Genomic DNA, 19270 nt, shown 5'->3' with positions numbered 1-19270 from the left:
CATACAAAGCCATTGTAGTATGCTATCAAAGCGGAATTTGTCTAGCCTGGCTATCTTTCTCTGTTCTCATTAATATGCCTTGAGACAACCTTTCAGCAGCCAATTGAACCAGCACTTGGTCAATTAGACAGCCGAGTCGTCTCTGAAGCCCCTGTTCTATTTTTAACTTCCCTAGTACCTGTTCAAGAGTCTACCTAAACCACCACACACAGTGCACAAATCTGAATCCAACAAGAACCATGTCTGGCCCGTGCCTCTGCAGTTTCCACAAAGTGTTCCACCTAACCGTGGATCTCCAGGCTGTACTCTCATAGGCATCTGAGGCCCTGGACCGTAACTGCCTGGCATCATTGGAGGGCCAGGCATCATCATTGGCTGTGGAGGAGCCATATACGGTCCACTCAACCCTGGAGGGTTAATCGAGTAGTTATTACGCTTGGCAAAGCGTCTATAGCAGTCCTTACATGGCTTGCCATTCTTATCCTTTTTACCCGTATTATAGCATTTTTCACAAAGAAAGCCCTTCGGGTACTTAAATGGAAGGTGTGGGTTCGGATTATATGCGTTTGTAGGAATATAAAGCTTGTTCCAGCAGTCCAAGCACATCTTATGGTCTTTCCTATACCCCGTATTCTTGCACTTCTTACAGAAGTAGCGTTTTGGAAACTGAAAAGGAAGCAGCTCGTTATTCGAGTAGCTCATGCCTGGCTCGGCCCGCTGAGGCGGTGGAGCCGGTCTATACGATCCATTCAGAGAACTGGCAGGTCTCTGTGGAGGCTGAGGAGGTCTCTGGGGCTGGACTGGAGGCATATCAGACGAACCAGTAGCTGGAGAGCTAATAGCCTCATTATATGAAGGAGGAGGAAGGTCAGGAGGAGCATCGTCATCGGGAAGGTTATGGATTGGGTTCTGTGTTTTGGACATGGTCTAGTGAAAGAAAGTAGATGGAGAGATTTGGAAAGATGGGAAGATAATGATCTGGGGCAACCTGGTGCACGTGACGCGGGAGGTGATGGATGACTTGCCAAGAAGATGGAACAAGTGGTTTTGTGGAAAAAAAAAAGAGAGAATTAGAGTTTTGGGCGGAAGGAGTGGAATTATAGGATGTAGGTGGAGGTAAGACGGAATTTGCGTGGGTTTGGGGGAGAGTTGGGGTGGATTTGGAGGGAGAGTTGGGGGAGGATCTCGGTTTGCAGCCATTCGCAGAGGACTATAAAGAGACGGAAGGAGAGTGGAAGGGAGATGGGTTGAGAGAGGGCGGGAGATAGGAGTTAAGAGGGCGTTTTAGGAGTTAAGCGGCAGGAGATAAGCGGGGCAAGTGGTTTAGAGAGATTTTGGAGAGAGTTTTGTGGAAAGTTGGTGGGTTTGGATGGTGGTTTGGTTGTGCTGCGTCGAATGCTCTGTGGCTGTGCAGTGGGGCCAGCGAATGGACAGGGAGATGGAAAACATGAAAAAAAGAATAAAAAAAAAAAACCATGAAAATGGAAGAAAAGGTGGTTTTATGGAAAAATGCTTTTAAATAGAAAGTTTGAAAAATAAAGGGAACTTGGTATATTGGACCAATGGTAAGTGGAGGTCCACTGTTTCTACTATATAGGGCGCGAGGAAGAATGGCTGCAACTTTCAATGGATTTTTCTGACCAGGAGAAGGGTTTTTGGGAAATGACGGAACGAAGGAGTGGGAAGTAATTCAAAGGTCTGAATGTTCACATTTGTAACTTCTAAGACATTGAGTAGTAAGAAATAGAAGCCTAGTTGTGGTCGACATGTCATTGAGAGGAAGAAGGAAACAGCCTGTGAAGAGTATGTGATATTTGGACAAAGATTTGGCAAGGGAGGTTTGAAGATATCTGAAACCTGAACTTTCATTATTTGTGGATGCTTTAGTTTATGGGAACAACTGGATGCTTGTGACCTCTGGTGGTCAGTTTGCAGCCATTTCACCTTTTGCAGCCATTCATATTCTATACATCGTAGAATGTATCTTGTGAACTTCAATTTATATTGTCAAAGAGTGACCTAATAGGTTGCCTTATATTTGTAATAAAGATTAACAGCTTTCCTTTTAATCTTCCTACCAATAAGTATATCCTAGAGTCCAGAAAGTTACCTAATAAGTGTAACACTCTTTCTCTATTTCTCACTTACTGATTACTTGTATGTTCTTGATATCGACCTCTTGTTTAAATAAATACTACTTGCTGCTTATAAAAAATAACGAACCATTTCCTTTTCTCCATCGACCTTGAGCTAACTATTAGCGCTGAACATCACCTGTCTTTCTTCCCATTCCACTCCCACCTTTTTTATTCTTTTATTTTTGTTACTTCTACAACCTAAATACCATATAAATTATCGTTTACAGATGAACCTGCTGCTTCATTACTTCCATTTTCCATTCCCACCATGGCAAGTTGTATATTCGTGATCATCACTGACTTGGCAACTTTAGAACCCACATCCAAACCGGCAACTCCTACTTTATTTATTCCTCTTACTTTATAACTCCAGTTCTACATTCATTCCTCACCACCTCTTTAGTCATGTCCTCGTTACCTCCCAAACCGCCTGCTACATACCAAAAGGAGAACAACGAGAAACAGCCTGAGTCCCAGGAAAAGCAGATTAATCTCCCTGAACAGCAAGTGCCAAAACTCCATAAAACAAAAGAGTACCTTCAAAAAAAGTGGAGAGATAACGCTAACTGGTTCCCAGCCACAATAAACATCTCCTTAGTACTAGTATGCTTTGCCTTGCAACTTTCTTTATGTTTCCCAACAATTCCCAGTTCGATTGTAAAGTACAGTTTTGAAGATCTGGGCGATTGGTATGATTTTTCAAGGTTTCTTGTAAAGCTGTTTGAACACGCTTCACCTGGTTCCACAGGCAAAATGACCGAGTTCATTCCCGAAAAATGGCCTCTTGGAAAGACAGAATACTACTTTGGTTATTTCGGTTACTGTAGGAGATCAGAAAAGATGCCCACAGTGTGCCATGGAAGCATGGAATCACCTCTAAAAGCGATTGTTCATGATATCGGCACGGTGCTTGCAGAAGGCATGGAAACCAACGAACGGAAAAAGAAACAGATTGTTCTCTCTTGGGAAAATGCCGTGGACAATGCTTTACGCTCCGCTAAAGAAGCAATCAGAAGTATTACCAGCGGTGCTAGGTTTTTGAATGCTACGCAAGAAAGGGATATTGATTACACGACGATAGATGTTGTGGATGAATTTTCGTGGGACATTCCGTCGGAGGGGGCCATAGTCATGCTGGTATTTGTGTCTGTATGGTCGTTGGTGCCAATATTGACCCTGATTGTTCCCCCATATATGGATCCAGTGATGCCTTTTGGGATGGCTGGTTGGGTGTTGCTATTTCTTCCACAGATAATTCTCTCTGCTCTAATGCATGGTAAAGAGAGTGGGGCGCTTGTGAGAAGCCAGTTTATGGGTTATATATTGGTTACTGTTTCTTGTTTTCCTTTGATGCTTGTGTCCTTGGGTTTTTGGGCTTTGAGGAAGAGGAGCTAATTAGTACCTGGTTTGCCAAAGCGAAGAATATAGTATGAATAGGGAGAGTAAATACCTGTTAATTTTTACATTGAAGTTCTACAGATTACGTAAATTCAACATGCCATCTTATACTTTCATATTGAGCCTTTCCATGGAAATGACACAGGAAACCAATATATGAACCGGAAACTCCAACTTTTATTATTTATCCCTCTATATATAAAAGACTCCCTCTTCTACTCCTTCTTTTTCATTAACCATGTCAGATACAAAGCCCACTGTTACATCTCAAGACGAGAACGCCCAGAAACCTCCAGAGTTCCAGGAGATGCAGATTGAAGTCCCTGATGACTTAGAAATGTTACAAAAAGAAATGCAAAAAGAAAGGGATCCTTCTTTGATAAGGTTTCTCTTGATATTGGTTTGTCTTGGCTTCCATATCTGGCTATGGATCCCTACTATTCCCACTTCGACTGTCAAATACAGCGTTGGAGGACTGGGAGATTGGTATGACTTTTCGAGGTTTCTAGTGGACGCTTTTGAAGATGCTTCGCCTGGATCTACTGGGAAAATGGCAGAGTATATTCCCGAGAAGTGGCCTCTTGGAGAGACACAGTATTACATTCATTACTATGCTTACTGTAGAAAGTCAGAAAAGCAGCCAACCGTGTGCCACAAAGGCGCAGAAAATCCTCTTGAAAGCATCATTTATGATATTGGCACGGTAATTGCACAAGAAGTGGAGACCAATAAGATAAATCAAGATCATATTGCTCTATCTTGGGTAAAAGCCGTGGGACTGGCATTGGACAAGGCCAGGAAAGCTGTTCAGGAAATTCCGGATGCCGCCAGATTCTTGAATGGCACTCAACAACGGGAAATTAATGATTCTACTATAGACATTATGAAGGAGTTTGATTGGGACTTTTGGAACGATTCCCATACACTTATGCTACTTCTCCTGACGACGTGTTTCGTGTTTGGGATGATGTTTCTTCTTGTCCCATACTTGGTTTACACGGTTATGGGATTTATAATTTTGATTTTGGGTAACCTTCCACCATTAATTTATGCCAGTTCCATTCGTGGCAAGCTGCTGGGGATATTTGTCAAGAGTCATTATTTGGGCCATACCATGATATGTGTTGCCATTGAAGTTATGTTGATAGTAGCCCTGTTGCCTTGGTATAAGTGGGAGAATAAGACGAGCCAAGTGGAAGCGGTTTCTGGTGGTTAACGGTGTGGGTTTCATCAATGGCATTCTTTTTGTTTATTGCAAATGAAGATATAAGCTTCTGAAGGCCCTGGAGGTTTCTAGAAGAGCTAGGAAAATTAAAAAGTGAATGCTTTTTTTTGTCTTTAGAAAGTGGAAAGTATCTGAAGTTGGTTTCTTTAAGGTCCTTTTGGATTCCCTTAGTATGGCAGTCCACATAGTACTATGATAGTAAGCCTAGTTCCCATATTCATCATCCATTCAAAATGGCAATAAGGTGATTTTACTGGCACTAATTATTACAGTTTAATAGTTTTTATTTTAATTGAAAAAATGAAAAAAAACGTCTGAATGACTGGACTTCTTGGTGGAACTTGGGTAGTATCTACTTCACTTCCCAGTAGTACCTATTTACCAGCGTCCACTCTTATTCAATTGTCTCGAAAAAGCAAAAAATCTTCTTTTCCCCATCAATTACTCCAATTAAAGAAAACCACCTTCTCTACCCATTTCTTCATTTTAAGACTTCCCATTGAACTGAATCCATAGACTGCCATGTCTCAGTCAGTACCAGTACGCTACAACCATCCACTTCTACCAAACATGCCAATTCTTCCAATTCCCAGCCAAACCACCTTTGACCTCCCCAATAAGGAACACCTTCAACCACTTCTTCTTTCCCTCCACTTAACCCACCATCTTCTACACCTCCACCACTTCTTCTTCCTAATGGCTGCGAAAAACCGTACTTTGAGACATACCCTCCACAATCCACCAAAACCGCCAAACATCCACACAGCCAATACCAAAACCAACTTTTTACCTTCCAATATGCATCTTACTACACTCCACCACTTCCACTACTTTAACCTTTCCTTGGCTGGCTGTGGCCAGTAGAAGGTCTTCCCGAACCGCACTCTTCCAGTCCACCCTTCCAGTCCACCCTTCCAGCCCCCAACACCCCAAACCAGGCAAAACCACCCCATTCTTTCCAAACCACGCCAAATAAACCACACCTACGCCCCCACCACTCCAGGATCTCGGGAAATGCCAAAATAGCTTGGATTCCATGTTGGAATACATGCTCTATATGCAGGCATGATGATATCCTGTTGCCCAGATTCCTATAGTTGCTATGATGATGACCCTCTTACTTGCTTGCCATCCAATGTCTTCACTATATAAGGATGGCATCTCCCATCCTTCTTTCCTTAACTAGTTATCTCAATACACTACGAACCACTCTTTACTATAAACCCAGCTATGTCCGTTACATAGTCTTTCTTACCTACAGTCGTGCACCCTTCATCTAACATCTTTATAAAGATGGTAGTTAGCTTCGGCGCCATCAAGAGTTGATCAACTTTGAAGGGTCTTCAGACTACCATGACGTCTTCTGTGTACAATCGTCGTAAGGAAGCAAGAGTCCTCAGACTATTGAACCATTCTACCGAAGAACGAAGAAGATCAAGACTATCATAACTAATGAACCCAATTGACCATACTCGGATAAGAATAGATTGGGAAAGCAATGGTCTACTAACATGCTCGTTGACCAACAGTTGGACCCTCAGCAAACAGTGGCTGAGAACTTGAACACTGAACAACATATCAAACATAAGCTATTGACTATTGACTATACGGTTTGTCTACTACAGAGAAGAGTTCAGGCTTACGAAATTCAGGTGTTCATCAGTGACGGACTGGAAACTTATGACTACAGCAGAACAACTAAATAATACGTTCCAAACAGACTAGCGTGCTTAGCTGGGAATAAACAACAATGGGCCCTGACATCAAGAACAACATATGAATCTACGAGACTACAAATCTTTTTTTAAAGTCAGGAAGTCTCAAACAAAGCACGCTAGACGTAAGGCTCAAGGCAAACTCCATGCATACATAACAGAGATTAGACAGAGAGGAACCACAATAACTCAGTGGTACCCACAAACACAAGAGCAAACGGGATAAGTTCCCTGATAATAGGGAAGGCATCTATCTTGGAAAACACAATAGAACAACAGTCTTTGTGTAAGGAATCTTTCACTTCCCGGGAGCTCTTGTGAGGCGAGAACTTTTATAACTGTCATCTCTGCATTGCAGGTGGAAGAGCCCTATACCATTCAGCGGTTGGAGTCCTTCGACTATGCATCATCGACTATGCATCATTAACCCTAAACCTAAAGGTCAAGAAGGAGAGACGTTGACAAAGCAACGCCCTTCTAAGAAGTCGAGGACATGGACACAAATTTGACGAACAATCTAATTGTGATAGAAAATTAAAGAAGCAAAACTCATTTTTCTACACATTTGCACAAACTCAGCCTACACATCGATTGGTTATTACTGAGTCAATGCAACTACTCCAGCCATCATTACAGAAGGTAGAGTATAGATGTTTCCAATGTCTTTATCGGTGTCTAGCACTTCCACATACAAGGACTACTATGACATTTACCGGGAAAGTCCAAGGCCAAAGGGTACCAAGAGTTTAAATACATCCTAAGAAATCTGCTTTACATCTATCTTAATTACAAAGCAGTTGGCCGATTTCCGAATAGTCTACAATAATAATGCAGACTCGAGGTCCATACCATCTACGCTGTACTACAAGACTGGTATCATTTCCAAGATGACAAATCTCCAATTTCCCCGTCTTTCCGCATTTCTTCCAGCCTAAGAGATAATACTCCCAGTCTTATGCAACTCAAAGTGCCATGCTTATTAACTTTTACCTGTGTAACCTGTGCATTGTTCTGGACGACTATCGCCAGTAAAGCTCACTAACATGGACACTGTTATTAGAAAGACTTGGAGAAGCAAGATACACTTGCTGGGATACGAGGAACGGACATGGCCCAACGCGTCCAAGAATGAGATCATCAAATCGTTAATTGGGCCACAGATGCTACATTCTCCTCAGGAAACTCAACAATCAATGAACAGAGCTATGTTACTGAGTCACCGTTGCAATTCTACCACAATACTGGCATTTCGAAGCGTCATGAGTGTGAAGCTGTTTTTTCACCTCACAACCCCAACTGGGTTCATGGCTAAACTTAGGGCCGGAATATTTGATCATATATCGACGCATCGTCTCGTATGAATGAACAAGAGTATACTTATGCCAAGCAACGAGACTAAACAGCTCTGAAGCGCCATCCAGTTCTGGAGCAAGAACATCATTGAAATAACATCATTGAAATGTGAGCTAGAAGTTGAGGTTTCCACAAGCAGCTTGGACAGAAACCCCACTTGATGCCAAAGGGGGATCGCTGCATTTTCGACATCCATGAGACACGAGCTCACTGAAGGTTAAAGCGACAAGGGTAAAGAAATTACATTATCATTGACCGGCAAATGTACCACGATACAGGTAGATAATGACTGGCACTTCGTTATTCTCATTAGAAACCAGGAATGTATGGTAAGGTGACCTTACTTTGGTACCTCAGACCATAATTGGCGCTCCATTATGTCTCATTATTGACAAACCAACCCTCGCTCTAACTCGCCAACATCATAAGAAAAGCGAAGAAAGAAAATCCGCTTAAGCTCGTGTTTCCTATCCAGAAAGAGCGTACTCTAATAAGCGCCGCTGGACTATATGGCTACCAGGTCAGGTACTCCTCAATCATTCTCGCTCGATAGAAGAGAGTCTACAATAGAGACCCACTATCGTTAAAAGGTAAGCCATTTATTCGTTATCTTAATAATTGACTTGCGAAAGATTTGAAAGCAAAATATGACCAAAGGAGAACAGGTCTCTCCGTCGATCGTCCCTTTAGATAATAGGTGGATTATTATTGACACTTAAAGCCCGTCAGTAATAAGTATATGAAGCTAAGCAAAGCACATTATACCAGGTTCCACCACTAACCACATCTTGGAGATGTGTTAGAATGCTACTAACAGCGAAACAGCGAACGCAGAAACTGCGTCAAGTGGAGTCAACATTTTGACTCTTTACAGTCCAGTTCCAGTTGACAGAATCACCAACGCCTACGCACAATTCTAGGAAGACGTTCTTAGAGTCCTAAGCAAGCCATCCCACTGACTTCGTCCAGAATTTTTTTGACCTCCTTACCCCGGAAAGTTAAGGAGGATGTTTCTCTGGCGGCTGGTATTAAATCTTCCTCTGACAGGGTGGAATGGATACCAGGGAAGTCACAATGCAAAAAAGACATTGAAGTAGTGAGAGTGGGGACCTCCATGAATCTTGCCCGGTTTAGGAGAGTACAAGCCTAGAGGGCAGGCTCGAGAGACGAAGTCAACACAGCTCCGAGTACTGTCCCGGCTAGCAGGACAGCGTATGCATCGTCGGTGAGTTCAGAACGGTTTTAGACAAGAAGACTACTATTCAAAGCGCATGGTGCCAAATTGGCGAAAGGGGGAATTCATGTGTTGTTCTCACTTTCAGATCTATATGAGGGAGATACCTCCCCGAAGGTCGCCAATTTACCATTGATTTCCATGCAGCTATTTAAGTCAACCCTAATAAGAGGAACCAAAACAACATAACAAGAATATCACTACTAATCAGAACCAAAGAAGGATTGCACACTTGAAGTGATGATCATAGGAAAGGAAAGCATGTTAAGAACGGGTTTAAGTTCACCAAAAGACTTCAAACACATCCGCAATATCTAATAGGTTGAACTGGAGAGTTAGGGAGTCACCAAAGTTCCCCCAGTTATACTTCGAGCATGAAACCTAACGGATAGCAGGACAAGCACACTCGCCATAGAAAGAAAAAGGGGATAGTGAGAGCAGGCACAACAGTCAATCAGGTTCTCAACCAAGGAACTCAACAGCCAGCAATACAGTTCGAAACAGCTAAATTAAACGTTGGTCCTTAACAACTAACATGGATGCTTAAACAAAACGATGTCGAACTTTGAACTGATAAAGTTAGCTGGACCTGATTTCACTAATCCCAAAGGAACTAAACCACGAAACCTTGAACAGAGACTTCCCCTAATGACACACTAAATGGACTACGCATGCAACCTTGGGCTGATCAAATAGGCTTTACTCCCATAAGAAGGAGACCTGTCTTAAAGAGTGGATTACTAGTGAACAAGGCCAGTCGCGTTGAAGACACAACATAGAAATGTACTCAGAGATTATTTGTTAAAGGCGGCTATGACGGAACATGAGCAAGTTGCGAGACAAGAAGTCAGGAAGAAAACAGCAGGTTACCTGGGACAATTGCAAATATAGAAGGACGGGTCCTACGGAAGATTTCATCAAAGAACTATCTGAAGAAGCCAGATACTTGTTAACCTAGCTACATCTCTTGCGCAACAAAGATAAAGGGAATTCACCCTACCGCCGAGCTACAATAAATCCGCGACAACCTTGGACAAAGCAGAGAAGATAAAATAAATACTCTGCTGTGGTACTACAACGAGAGATAACAACCAGTTTGTCATGAGGTGTCTCTACCCAGATGTAATGTCTTGAGCACCATGAGCGTCCCGACCATACGGTTGCAACACTCACAAACATGTCTAGGTTCTCGTTGATGTGCCTGTGGGATATAGAGTAACAAACTCTATCCCAGTGGAAAAGCGAAAGTAAGAGGACAACCGGTCCCAAGAGGACAGACGGTTCCAAGAGGAAAGAAGTCAATTTTCGAACGAACGATCAATATGTGACTTAAATAATCGTCGAAGAATCAAAGGAATCAGAACTGTCATTCATCATCAGACAGTTACGCCCTTCACGAAGCTTTGGGCTCAAAATTCAGTGTCATGGACAATCATTTAAGTGGTCCTTCGAATGTCCCAAATCCTTAACAACAACTATACGAACATTTACAGACTACTTTTGATAAGGACGCTCCACTGATACAGGCCATATCTACCCGAACTCAAATGAATCTTAGGCCACAGGCTAAGAACGGGTGTTGGAATACATGCTCTATATGCAGGCATGATGATATCCTGTTGCCCAGATTCCTATAGTTGCTATGATGATGACCCTCTTACTTGCTTGCCATCCAATGTCTTCACTATATAAGGATGGCATCTCCCATCCTTCTTTCCTTAACTAGTTATCTCAATACACTACGAACCACTCTTTACTATAAACCCAGCTATGTCCGTTACATAGTCTTTCTTACCTACAGTCGTGCACCCTTCATCTAACATTCCATCGCGGTCACGTGACCCTAAACCCACCTACTTCTCTATTTTCCACTATCCACGTCTCACAACCAACAAAGTAACCAGAACCATGCTTTTCGATTCCAACATGTGGCTCACTGAGCGCCAGAGTATGTACATTGTCTCCCTTTTTATGTGAATTCTTCTAACCCTAGAGTACGGCGTGGTGCTGACGGCGGCAGGCGTGGTGTTTTTCCTTCTTGGGATTTTGGCCTTCTTTGATTCCAGTCTTTTGGCCATTGGCAACTTGTTGTTTGTCATTGGCGTCATTTTGATCATTGGGCCTACGAGAACCATCTACTTCTTTGCTCGTCCTACAAAGATCAGACCGACGATATTCTTTTTCGGTGGAATCACGTTGATCTTGTTTAAACGCTCCTTTATTGGGTTTATCGTGGAAGGCGTGGGCATTCTTTCGTTGTTTGGCGACTTTATAGGCACCATTGTCCAGTTTCTACGGAACGTGCCTGTCATTGGCAGCATTTTGAGACATCCAGCGTTGGAACCGTACGTGAATCGTATTGCTGGCTTGGATACGCTTCCGGTTTGATGTACTATAGACGAGAAGGAACGAGGCCAAGACGCGTGGCTAGCGACTCCATGAGCTGGAGAACATAGTCACAGGCCTTGATGCCGTGGTTGAGGTCGTACCGCGAGGCGAAGCTGTTTTCGTGGATGTTGAGGTTGACCGAATGCACTTCGATGTTTAGACTGGCTCGCGTGGACGACGCCGTGCTGGTGAAAATGGCCTCGAACATTTGAGTAGAGGCTTTAAACGATGGGAGCCATAGCATGGGCGGAGCCTGTTGCAGCAGCAGCAGCACCAGCTGCTGCCTGAGCTCCATTGGAAATAGACATGAATGGGCAGCAAGATCCAAATTCTCCGTTTTGTTGTTATACTCGCCCGGCGAGAAGTTGATGTAGCAGTCGCCCTGGAGCTGTGCTATGGCGCCACGGTCCAGCACCGAGAGAAACGTTATCAGCGGATCCGCTGAAAGCGACTGGCGTAGCGAATTGAGTAGTACTTGTGGATGGTACACGAGAGCAAGGAACTGAGCCGGCAGTCCCAAGCTGGCAAGCACCTTATGCTGGGAATTGGGGAACTCTGGTCTCGACAGAGGAGAGTTGTGGATCTGGATAGACTCTAGGAACGTCAACGACGGCGCCAACAAGCCCTGAAAGAAGGCTCGTTGGAGAAACGCATTATAAGCGAGTCTCTGGTTCGAAATCGTGCTTATCCCACAGAATGGCTGGCTGGTGAAACTCGTATCTAGCGATTCCACCACGATGATCTTCAAGTTCCGTGCTTGGAAGTAAAGTCGAAGTGCTGCCGCCACCAAGCACCCCACAAGCGACAGTCGATGAGAAATGATGACTGTAGGCATAAAAGAAGGAGGTATTATAGGCAATTCCTGGTGGCTACACTCAGTCTCGTCGGTTCATGGAGTAGTAGTTAGGGTGAAAAATCGGCCATGTGCGAACAGATAAGCAGAAAGGGAAGGTACTAAAGAAGGAAAAGGAAGGTAAGTGTTTTAGTAGATTGTGGTTCCCGAGGCCAGTCGACTTCTTTCGATTTCTGGTCGTTCACTCAAAAGCAATTCTGTTGCTAGTTGGGGTTGGTTGTGCTGTGGCGCTGCAGCTTTCAGCGTTTTGCACCCATTTTGACAGGTTCCCGCATAAACTGGAGGTTGAAGGTTGGAAGTTAGGGAGTTGCAGTTGTTTTGGTGGTTTTGGGAAAGTGGAGGTGGGCTTGGATTGGATGGTGGAGGAGTTTAGGAGTTTGTGGTTGGGGTGGGAAATTTGTGGGTTTTCGTGGTGAAAAGTATTGGTTGACTGGTTAAGTATGGAGAAAGAGGGAGTTGTGGAGGGTCAGTGAAGGGAAAGAGGGGAGTGGTTTTTGGATAAGAGGGATGGAATGTAAAAAAGGGGTGGCTCTTAGCTATATTTAACTACTTAAGGGCTGTTTTGGGTACCTGGGGAGGCCATTGACTGGGGGTTATTCGTCTTTGCTTCACCTCTTCAGAGCCTATATAGTACATATATATCATGTGTATTCAGAGATGCATAGACATCAACTTTTCGCCATATATCATTCTTTATTCATCTATATCATGTTGAACTTCACCAGTTTCCTTATGTTTTGCCTTTGACTGCCAATTGACTGAATGGGCCATTTGGAGTGGGAGTATCTGTATAACCTATATCTCAAGAGCTTTACAACATGTCTAACACCTCTCTAGAGATACCTCTGGAATAGGAATTTTTCTAACCAAGAGCCCTCATCAGCCTCTAAACTATAGTATTTCCTTCGTAAAACCAAAAAATCACATCGAACTGCAAAAAGTGAAATATATGCCTCCATTAGCTGCTTATAGGCATTCGAGGATGTACGGGTTTTATACCTTGAATTTGACACATTTTCACACGTTTTCGCCCATAACTCCACGAAAAATTGCCGTAGCTCAATTTCAACACCGGATTCATATAGCCAAAACTTGAATTAATATATATAAGTTCTTGAAACTTGAAATTTTTGAGATTTGTCCAAAACATGGTACTACTACCCTGAGCACCTTCTCCACTTACAAGTTGTCCGAGATAGTTTAGTGGCTAGAATTACCGCTTGTCGCGTGGTAGACCGGGGTTCAATTCCCCGTCTCGGAGCATTTCTTTCCTAGCGCAAGTGGTTTAGTGGTAAAATCCAACGTTGCCATCGTTGGGCCCCCGGTTCGATTCCGGGCTTGCGCACTCTTTTTTTTGGTCTTACATACTCATCTCGCGAGATGACCTACAACTTATCTTCACTTAATGCTCCTTTAACCCACCAACATGTCCAAAGTCAACAGAAGGAAAGAAATCAAAGAGAAGGAGGCCTTCCAGCTCCGGTTCCAGCTTGCCCTCAACGAATCCAACTCCACAGTCGCCAATTGGCTACCGTCCCAGAATGCCTCTCTGAACACAGAAGAAGAGGTTTCAGGGGCTGATTTTCTTAACTTGCCGATTCTCTCGAACGGGCTGGGCCTCTATGAGCTTGAGAAGGACGACGAGGAGCAAAAGACGATATCAGATTTTGTGAATCCTGAAAAAGACCCCCAAAAGTTGAAGGTTCAGGAGAATCGCCAGAACACGGCTGGAAGCAAAGCCATGGCTGCTTTGGTCAACAAAATGAGAAACGATAGCCGTGGGCGTGTAAATAATAAGGAAAAGAAACCACAGGGACCGCCTCAGAAGGTTCAAAAGAAACGGAGCCAGTTTTTGGGTGAATTGGACGGGAAGAAGAAACAGGCAAAGGAGACGGCGAAAACGGCTCTGAAGGGGCAGCGCCAGGACGATGTGGATTCAGAGGAAGAGGAGGAACGCCGCCAGAGTGCCCAGAGAAGCACGAAAAAAGCGACAAAGGTATCGAAGCGGCCATTCTAAGGGCGCCATTCTAAGGGCGTCATTCGAAGGGAGCCCTTCTAAGGCCTCCATTGTGACGATAAAGTGGCTGGACAGGAGGCTCTATAATACGCTTTTAATAGCATGGGGACTTGGTTTTTCTGCTGCTTCTTCTTTGCCTTTGGCGACTGCTATCTGTTCTTGGCTTCCGGGCCCTCCTCGTGTAGGAGATCTCTCGCATGAATGTGGAAGGGGCCTTGTTGAGCACACTCACCACTTGAAACATCAACAATGTCTTTGTATTGCGTGGACGAACCTTGTGTGGCTGGATGGGCTTTCTTGTTTGCTACGTGTGTTACAGATGCATAGACAAACGCTGTATACTGGATGTTGATCTTTCGTTGGGTTCTTTCTTTCGAACTACGTAATGACGATCAGAGCCTTCCCCCTCCAGATCCGATAGGGGTGCCAGGAAACTAGCCTTTCTTGTGAAGATTAGTGGTGTTTTGGGTGGGAAACAATGCGTATAATGGGATTTAGTGTGACGCAGGAAGACGTTAACAATGGGAAGTGTTCCAGCCATTGTGGTTATGGGCTAGGGTGTTTTTGGTGAAGGAAGCATGAGAAATGAAGCAGATGGAAGATTGGCTTTTTAGAAGAGATCCATAACGACGTTCGTGCTGAAGATCACAAAGTCGCCAAAAAAGCTAGATGTTGGACTACAACATAGAGGTTTGTTTTCGTTGAGCACAATGGAAGAAGAAACATGAAGAAAGAGGCTCTCCCCCATTGCCGTGGCAATGGCGAAATACAATGAAACTTCAAAAGGGAAGTCGGATTTGGCGCCTTCTTCTTCTTTTTTTTTTTTTTTTTTTTTTTGCTTATATCTTTCACAATGTATACCCATTGTGTCCTAGGCGAATAAGTCAAACCGTGGACCCTCAGCCCTTGGCAAAGAGTGGTGCCACAACTCTGAAAACCCACTATCTTTAGCATATCAGCCATTGTGTTGATGTTGGTACGAGCATGGGTCACTCTCCCCCAAAAGAATGCCTGTGACTTGGGTTCTTTCATTTCTACAACCACATTGTCACAATGCAAGAGAACGTGCTTTTTGTTCGATACCACGAAGCGTTTGGTTGCTGTTGCAGTTAGCGGAACGAAGCGGGGGTTCATGGGAAGCTGAAGAAGGATTGCTGGCGCAGCTTCGTAAAACAGCAGAAAAAGCCTTAAGAAAAGAAGAAAAAACAAGAATAGGCAGCACAACGAAAGGTTTGCGGTGAGGTTGGTTCTGGTTTCTTCTTGTTCCAAAGCTTGGCAGAAGGTGCCCAAATTAAGGATGCATTACAGAGACGTTTTTTTCGAAAGATGAAAGCACTTCAATGTACATAAGGACACATTGGGTAAGGATACGAAGAAATAAGGTTGCTGGAGCACGGGCTCAAAAGCAGCATGCCATGGTTACATTTGCAGGTGTAGTGGGAACGTAGGTAGAAAGAGGAAGCATTTCTTGGGAAGGCTTGGGCATTGGCATGACTGTTGGCAGCGGTGCAGCGTGCTAAGTCGTAAGAGAAGCATAAAAGACAAAGCCAAAAGGCTAAAGGCATGAGGAAAGTGAAGAAGAGGTTGGAGAATGGGTTGGAAAAGAATAGAGTTGGGTGGAGGGGAGTGAAGGTGACTGGGTTTAGCGAGTAGTAAGCTACCGAAGAGGAGGAGGTTTTATAAGGGAATTTAGATCCCAGGTTGTAGATTGTCTTTTTAGATGGCTTAACCATAATGGGAGATTTTGGATGTGCTGGGGAGATTTGCCGGTTGCACCAGTACAATGCACGAAAGGTAACGATTTACCCCAGAAAACAGTCAAACAGTTGATTTGCAGCCACCAGAGGGCCTGTCAGGACCTCGGTTCGTGAGCATCTCCACTTCCAAGCCACAGGGTCCTTCTGGCCAGAACAAGTACGTATAAACAGAGATTCAGCGGAAGCCGACAAGCCCGACAAGCCCGAAGAGGCCGACAAGCCCGACAAGCCCGAAGAAGCGGTTTCATTTCGGCATGTAAACGCAAAACACAGAAACAGAAATTAAGGTTACCAAGCCCCAGACGTGGAAGAGGAAGGTGAAGGTGAAGAGGAAGAGGTAAATGTAAACAGAAAGCGTGAATGGCCAGAAGAGGATGGAAAGAACGAAAGGGAAACAGAGTAAGAAGGTAAATACAAGCTGGCGCCGCATGGACAAGGTTAAGGTTTGAGTAAGGTTTGAGTTTAAGCGTGGTTGGTGGGCTTGGGAGGAAGAGGGTTTGGAGAGCCAGAGCGAGGAGGATTTGGAGGAACAGGGAAACAGAGGAAAAGAAGGGTACGCCCTTTTGGGAAAAAGAAGGGAATTTAAAAAAAGGAAAAGTTGGGCAGTAAAAAAGACACTTTTTGGAAACCATTTATGTTCTTTAAAGAAAGTATATGTTGTCTTTTCATGTATTTACTGGAACAAGGCTGGAGCTTTCCCTGGCCAGGGTTCCATTTTTTCAGGCAGCCTCAGCCATTTTCCTGTCTTTTTCCTGTCTTTTTCCGCCTTTTCCTGCCACTTTCCTGCCACTTTTACGCTTTTCAGGGTACGATTTTCTGCGATTTTCTCGCCGCGCTGGCGCCTCACAGATGCATCTTGCCGTGCGCTGGAGGCTCCAGAAAAGCCAGCGGTTGCTGGATTCGTGGGATTTATTGGAGGTGGAACAGCGTGGGTTGGGTGGAATTGAAGGGGAGAGGTTGGGTTTGTTTAAGGTGCACGGGTTTTAAGGAAAACAAGAAAGTAATTGAAGAAATTGGAGGTTTTGGGGAGTCCAGTTTTTCCTCTGGAAAAAGCGAGGAAGCACTGGGCTGGACACTTTTCGCAGCCAAAAGACAACCCACCACTTCTCCAAAAGACAGACAACTAAGAACCCATTGACTTGGCAAATTATATGCCCTTTGCTTTTGGGGTATTTGCTAAACGCAAATACCCTCTAAACGCAAATACCGTTCTCGCTTGTGCCTCACGGGAGCCTCACGGGCCTCACGGGAGCCTCACCGGGTCGCTTATTCCTCACCTGCTTGTTCGTTAACGACACTAAACCAGAACCACAAAACCGGGTTGATCTTGATACCTGGCACTTTTGGCTTTTTAGGTTTGTGCATGAGTAATTCGACTTGGCTGTGTTTTGATTGGACGGGTGGGTGAAGGTGAGTGAATTAGAATATGGATATATATACATTTAATTATATATATAGACATTGATATATCCAATTGGATTAAAACTTCTCTTTCTTTTCTCTCCCTTTTCTTCCCCTTCATTCACTTCACTGCCTTGGCACTAAATCTCTTCTCATACTCCATCAACGCTTGCCATCTACGTCTACTCCACTTGGCCTTCGGCACTAACGCACCGTGGATTAATCCAAAGCTCTAACTTTACGCTTCTGCCGTCTTCGCTTCAACCGACGCTCTATTTTTCATTTTACGCTTCGCTTTACGCCTTACATATATTTGCTCTTTCTTTCCCGTTGCTTGTTGCTCGACGTCCACTAACCAGAACCATCTGCATTGGATATTCATTGCTCCTAACGCAAGCAAGTAGCCAGAGAAGCATCCTTCTCTAAAATAGACACTAGCAACACATGTACTTTGAGATATCGATCTCCGGCAGCACTTGTCGCTCGCTTCGGTCGCTCCAAGTGTCCAAATGGTTGTCAGGGTGCAACGGGCTGCCAAATGAGCAAAAGGGTCTCTTGGCTGGGATTTAGGCCGCCATACATAAATCACTACAGGAAAAGGCGCAAACTACGATGCTGCAAACTCCAAGCGAGTGCTGGAGGGCTGTAGAGTTGTCATTTAATGAGAAAATGCAATTGAAGAGATATCACCAGATGGACATGTAAATCCATGTAGTTCCTTCTTTTTGTCACCAAACGATTTAACCAACAACTCCGCTGGAATCGCCTGGACCGGCGTTAGGCAGACGCTCGGCGCCTAACCACCAGGTACTAACCAGGGACTAACCACGAATATAACACAATACCCAAAAAGAATGTGCACAGCGCACACAGTCGTAAAACACAGTCAAGTGTGGGGGTCTGGTTGTGAGCTGTAGCGGCAGAAGCAGCGGCAGCTTCAAGGGACTCGGCAGGGGCTTGTGAAGATGGACAGAGAATACACAAAGTGGGTTGGCGAGTGTTGGGCTGAACGTGAAAGGTGAAGAAAAAGCCAGTGAAGGAAGTGTTGATAAAGTTTGAACTGTAAATTGGCTTTTTCTTTACTTTTGCATTTACGTCCCCGTTCATGCTTCTGCTTCTGCTTCTGCTTCTGCCTTGGGCCATCCGATATCGCCAGATTCAATGGTTTGCAGCCAAATGCCACAAAACCACTTCCAGGGCTTTAGACCAAAAGGCTTATTTAGACTCTGCTCCATCACTCTCCAGCACACTTTCCCTTCGGGGACTCCGGCTATGTACCAACAAGAAACCAGCATCATGTCCAGCGGCTGAATCTCCACTTTTCTTCTTTTCACCCTTCTTTTTTTCTTTTCTTTTCTCTCTTGTCTAGTTGAAGAACCGCCGTGCTCCGGAAGCCCGTTTGTTCCCAAGACCACAAAATGGTCTAGTGCTGTTTAAACCAGTCTTGGGGATCCAACGGCACGTGTAACCCATCTACCATCCAAACGTCCATAGTGAAGCCTCTAAAATCACCAAAACCAACCACTACCTCCTCCTCCACTGCCGTGGACTTGTCCCAGTTCGTCCATGGGTATCTGCATCATCTACACGTCATTTGAGGCACCGTACATTCGCCTGAGCAGTGGCGGCAGTTTGGTGGCAGCTGGACGACGCCGGAGGCCCAGGAAAAGCAGGAGACGAGAGATGGACGAGCCTGATGGCAGCGTCGTGCGTTTGTCTTGACAAGCCAGACGATGGATTTGGGAGGTGATAAAGAGGTACCAGAAAGGCTATTGGGGGTGAATTGGGCTG

General features: G+C 44.5%; 5 protein-coding genes and 2 non-coding genes across 7 annotated transcripts; 5 read left to right on the top strand and 2 right to left on the bottom strand. All coding sequences in view use genetic code 12, as the record gives it.

The window, feature by feature from the left end:
* Positions 1-171: 171 nt before the first annotated feature.
* Positions 172-924, bottom strand: CXQ85_004272 (uncharacterized protein; the record flags this gene model as incomplete). Its single annotated transcript, XM_025487897.1, has 1 exon — positions 172-924. The coding sequence occupies one exon, from the start codon at positions 922-924 to the stop codon at positions 172-174; it is 753 nt and encodes a 250-aa protein (XP_025341705.1).
* A 1619-nt stretch (positions 925-2543) lies between these two features.
* CXQ85_004271 (uncharacterized protein) lies at positions 2544-6467 on the top strand (the record flags this gene model as incomplete). Its single annotated transcript, XM_025487896.1, has 4 exons — positions 2544-2671; positions 2789-3224; positions 3790-4676; positions 6248-6467. The coding sequence occupies 4 exons, from the start codon at positions 2544-2546 to the stop codon at positions 6465-6467; spliced, it is 1671 nt and encodes a 556-aa protein (XP_025341704.1).
* A 4504-nt stretch (positions 6468-10971) lies between these two features.
* Positions 10972-11416, top strand: CXQ85_004270 (uncharacterized protein; the record flags this gene model as incomplete). The annotated part of the gene is made up of 3 exons (XM_025487895.1): positions 10972-11011; positions 11057-11370; positions 11399-11416. The coding sequence occupies 3 exons, from the start codon at positions 10972-10974 to the stop codon at positions 11414-11416; spliced, it is 372 nt and encodes a 123-aa protein (XP_025341703.1).
* A 39-nt stretch (positions 11417-11455) lies between these two features.
* Positions 11456-12286, bottom strand: CXQ85_004269 (uncharacterized protein; the record flags this gene model as incomplete). Its single annotated transcript, XM_025487894.1, has 1 exon — positions 11456-12286. The coding sequence occupies one exon, from the start codon at positions 12284-12286 to the stop codon at positions 11456-11458; it is 831 nt and encodes a 276-aa protein (XP_025341702.1).
* A 1207-nt stretch (positions 12287-13493) lies between these two features.
* Positions 13494-13565, top strand: CXQ85_004268. The gene has a single exon. It is a non-coding gene; the product is annotated as a tRNA-Asp (tRNA).
* Positions 13566-13578: 13 nt separating this feature from the next.
* Positions 13579-13649, top strand: CXQ85_004267. The gene has a single exon. It is a non-coding gene; the product is annotated as a tRNA-Gly (tRNA).
* An 81-nt stretch (positions 13650-13730) lies between these two features.
* On the top strand, positions 13731-14321 carry CXQ85_004266 (uncharacterized protein; the record flags this gene model as incomplete). The annotated part of the gene is made up of 1 exon (XM_025487893.1): positions 13731-14321. The coding sequence occupies one exon, from the start codon at positions 13731-13733 to the stop codon at positions 14319-14321; it is 591 nt and encodes a 196-aa protein (XP_025341701.1).
* Between the last annotated feature and the right edge of the window lie 4949 nt (positions 14322-19270).

Source organism: Candidozyma haemuli (assembly GCF_002926055.2).
Source record: "Candidozyma haemuli strain B11899 chromosome Unknown G_2014730914, whole genome shotgun sequence".
NCBI classification, from domain to species: Eukaryota; Fungi; Ascomycota; class Pichiomycetes; order Serinales; family Metschnikowiaceae; genus Candidozyma; species Candidozyma haemuli.
This window is presented reverse-complemented; position numbering and strand designations above follow the sequence as displayed.